This window comes from Plasmodium fragile (genome assembly GCF_000956335.1).
Source record: "Plasmodium fragile strain nilgiri unplaced genomic scaffold supercont1.10, whole genome shotgun sequence".
Classification (NCBI taxonomy): Eukaryota; Apicomplexa; class Aconoidasida; order Haemosporida; family Plasmodiidae; genus Plasmodium; species Plasmodium fragile.
The window spans coordinates 294,959-298,065 of NW_012192590.1; the positions used below are offsets into that span (position 1 = coordinate 294,959).

The window sequence follows — 3,107 nt, forward strand, 5'->3', positions numbered from 1 at the left end:
AAAAAAAAAAAAAAAAAGTAGTCCCCATTTGTGGGTGCTTCACCCCTGCAACCATATTACGAGGGGCCTGCTCTCCCCATGTCGTGTGCACGTTACACGTTACACATTTTTTTTTTTTTTTTTTTTTTTTTTCCAGAGAAATTGATAGAGACTTCCTAAATTTGGGGACCCTTTGATGGAGGCTCACTTGTGGGGTGGGTAGATCTCCGCCTGTCTGTCCTGCGTTCGTGTAGCTTTTCACCTTTTCTTCTTTTCTTCGTGAAGCCTTTTTTTGTTTTTCCATTTTTTTTTTCTCCAACTGCCCGAGAACACACACTTGTTCGCTCAGTCAGTTGCGTCAATCACACCGCCGTCCGACCTGAACACCCCCCAAAAAAAAAAAAAATTAAAAAAAAAAAAAAAAAGCCATAAAATAAAGCCGACAGGAAGTTGCGAAAGTGCTCATCTAAGTTGGCCCCGTGTGGCGTTAATCACCATCTGCGCGTCCTGCACCGCTTTGTTTTTTTTTTTTGCGTTTGGTTTTTCCCCCCTTACAGCTGGAAGATGCAATCCACTTCGGGAAGGTTGGGGGCGTCGTACACTTTGCACACCCGCTGATCTCCTTTGCCCTTTCTGAGCGACAGCCTGGTTGTGGACGCGTGGCCAATGACGTGACCGCCGACTGGCCCACGGGGGGGGGACACAGGGTGGTGAAGCGAAAGGGATGGGGGTCACGATATGCGCGCATCATTCGTGCCCACATCACATGCAATCGCCACATGCAATCACCACATGCAATCACCACATGCAATCACCACATGCAATCGCGACATGCAACCGTAGTGTGAAACGTCACGCCAACCTGGCTTCATCGGGTTCGCCACGAAAGTCATGGTAGCCCCTGGATCGGACATCACTTGGTTCGTTATTAAAACGGCAATGTTAAATTGCTCTCCCAGTTTGCTTAGTGTGGACAGGGTTTTGTTGAGCTTCTGTTGGCGCTCCGAGAGTTCGCCTGGCGGTTGCGGGGAAGGGGAGATATATTCGTTCATATGGACGTGCTGCCGTGGAAACGTGCACATGGACGCGTTGTCGTGCAGATGTGCATTTGCATGTACTGCCCGGCTGCTTAGACGTGAAGCTACCTCGTCCACTGAAGTCCACTCGGAAAAGAGAAATGATGGAGTCCACCACGAGTAGTGCGAAGGGCTCCTCACACATCTTGAGCGTCACAGCGGAAAAAAAAAAAATAAATAAAATAAATAAAGCTAGTGATATGGCAGGGGGGGGGCATGTACCAAAGTGGCCCCAAGTACACCTCTCCCCAGTTTGCGTTGCCCCATTCGGCACCCTGTAACTGCCCAACCACTCACGCGCAGGAAAAAAAAAGTAGAGGCTACTCAAGAGACATACCTTTGCCGCAGACACCGCAAGCAGCTGATATAAATGCTCGTGTGTAAATGCCCTGGCATATAAAATATTGTCCAACACGTCTTCTCCATTAATTCCGTACCGTTCGGCTATTTTGCAAATTTTTTCTGGCCTGAAGGTGCCTTCCGTATCGATGTAACATACCTGTGGGGGGGGGCGGGGGGGGGCCAACATACAACGGGTGTATTAGCGTAGAACGGCAGGATGAACGTACAACGGCAGGGTGAGCGTAGAACGGAAGGGTGAGCGCGTACCCAGTGACCTACCTTGCCGTTGCCCCCACCAACGCTCCTGGGCAACTGAGCCGACACCGCCAGCGTGTGGCATATCTGCGTTTTCCCACAGCGGTTTTCACCAAACAGTTCTGTGATGGACATGCTTTCTATGCCTCCTCCCAAAGTCTGGTCCAGATTGGAGCTCCCCGTTGTGATTTTCAAAATTTTATTTCTCTTATGGACCAACTGATGAGCTGTTATGAAGCTAGAACAATTTTCTATCTTTGACGCCACCTCCAGAATTTTCTCTACCTTTGCTTCCGAAATCCCTTTCACATTACACAGCTCTTTTTTCGTTGTCTGGATCAGGGAGAGTATCGTGCAGTAGCCGCTGCTCTTTAATTTATTTATGTCCGCCGCGTTGATGCCCAGGTCTTGAAGCTTTTCCTACAAATGGGCAAGGGAAAAAATTGGGCAAGACGAAGCTGGACAAAATGCTTCACGCTACATTGGTAGACTACACAAAAGCGAAATTTTCTCCCTTACGATTTCCTGAAACTGATGTTTTTTTGTGACTTCCTCCTCCATTTCGGTGGTCGCGGCAACCTTGCTGGTTGACTTGCTCGGCGGTAAGGTAGCCATTTTTGAAACAAAAAAAAAAAAAAAAAAAAAAAAACAGCCAAAAAACAGCAAAAATGGGAAAAAGTTATGACCAGGCAAGGTGAAAAATACTCTTATGTGTGAGGACACTTCTCGAAAAGGAATCTTCCTTTAAATGAACAAAACCCAAAATCGCTCTCGTCGGCAAAGTGTCGGCGGATAGACGCGAAGGGAGGTACATATATGTGTCAACAAGTGAAGGGGAACACAAATCAGTCTAGTGGAACACAAACCCGATTGGGAATGGAAACAAAAAAGCTCTCTCACGCACAAGGGAACAAAACAATGCCGCAGAGTTAGACGGGAAGTAAAAAAAACAAGCTAAAGCGTTTAATCACCGTTTCGTCTGCTTTGAAAAAAATTCTGCAAGAGAATCGCCGCTGAGATGCTTTAATGTCTCGCTGTTGTAGGGGAACACGTCCATGTACTGCTAAGACACAACAACAACAATGTATTCCTGTTGTTTGGAAGGAAAAGACAATTATTTTTACAAACCCTTTGCCGCGTCGCGCTCTTGGCAATTTGCGCAATTTATTTCTGCCTTTTATTTTATTTGCTTGCTTTTCTTTCGCTCGAGCAGTAGTGGTGTACGTTCACTGATCCCCCATCACAAAAAAAAAAAAATAAAATAACCACGACGCCGTGCGCATAACACCACAGCGCTACCGTTGAACTCTATTGACAGTACACCTGCTAAGCCCAGCGGGTCTGTTGCACAAAAAAAAAAAAAAAAAAAAAGACGTCAAAAAAGTGACCTTGCCTGTTCAGGTAAAACGTTTCTTAACAAGGGTAAATGAAGCAGAAAAAAAAAAAAAAAAAAAA

At 46.3% G+C, this 3,107-nt stretch overlaps 1 protein-coding gene across 1 annotated transcript; it reads right to left on the reverse strand.

Annotated features, from left to right (window-relative positions):
* Positions 1–530: 530 nt before the first annotated feature.
* AK88_01230 (meiotic recombinase Dmc1) lies at positions 531–2,267 on the reverse strand (the record flags this gene model as incomplete). The annotated part of the gene is made up of 6 exons (XM_012478866.1): positions 531–661; positions 842–994; positions 1,125–1,200; positions 1,393–1,554; positions 1,677–2,072; positions 2,172–2,267. The coding sequence occupies 6 exons, from the start codon at positions 2,265–2,267 to the stop codon at positions 531–533; spliced, it is 1,014 nt and encodes a 337-aa protein (XP_012334289.1).
* Positions 2,268–3,107: the final 840 nt, after the last annotated feature.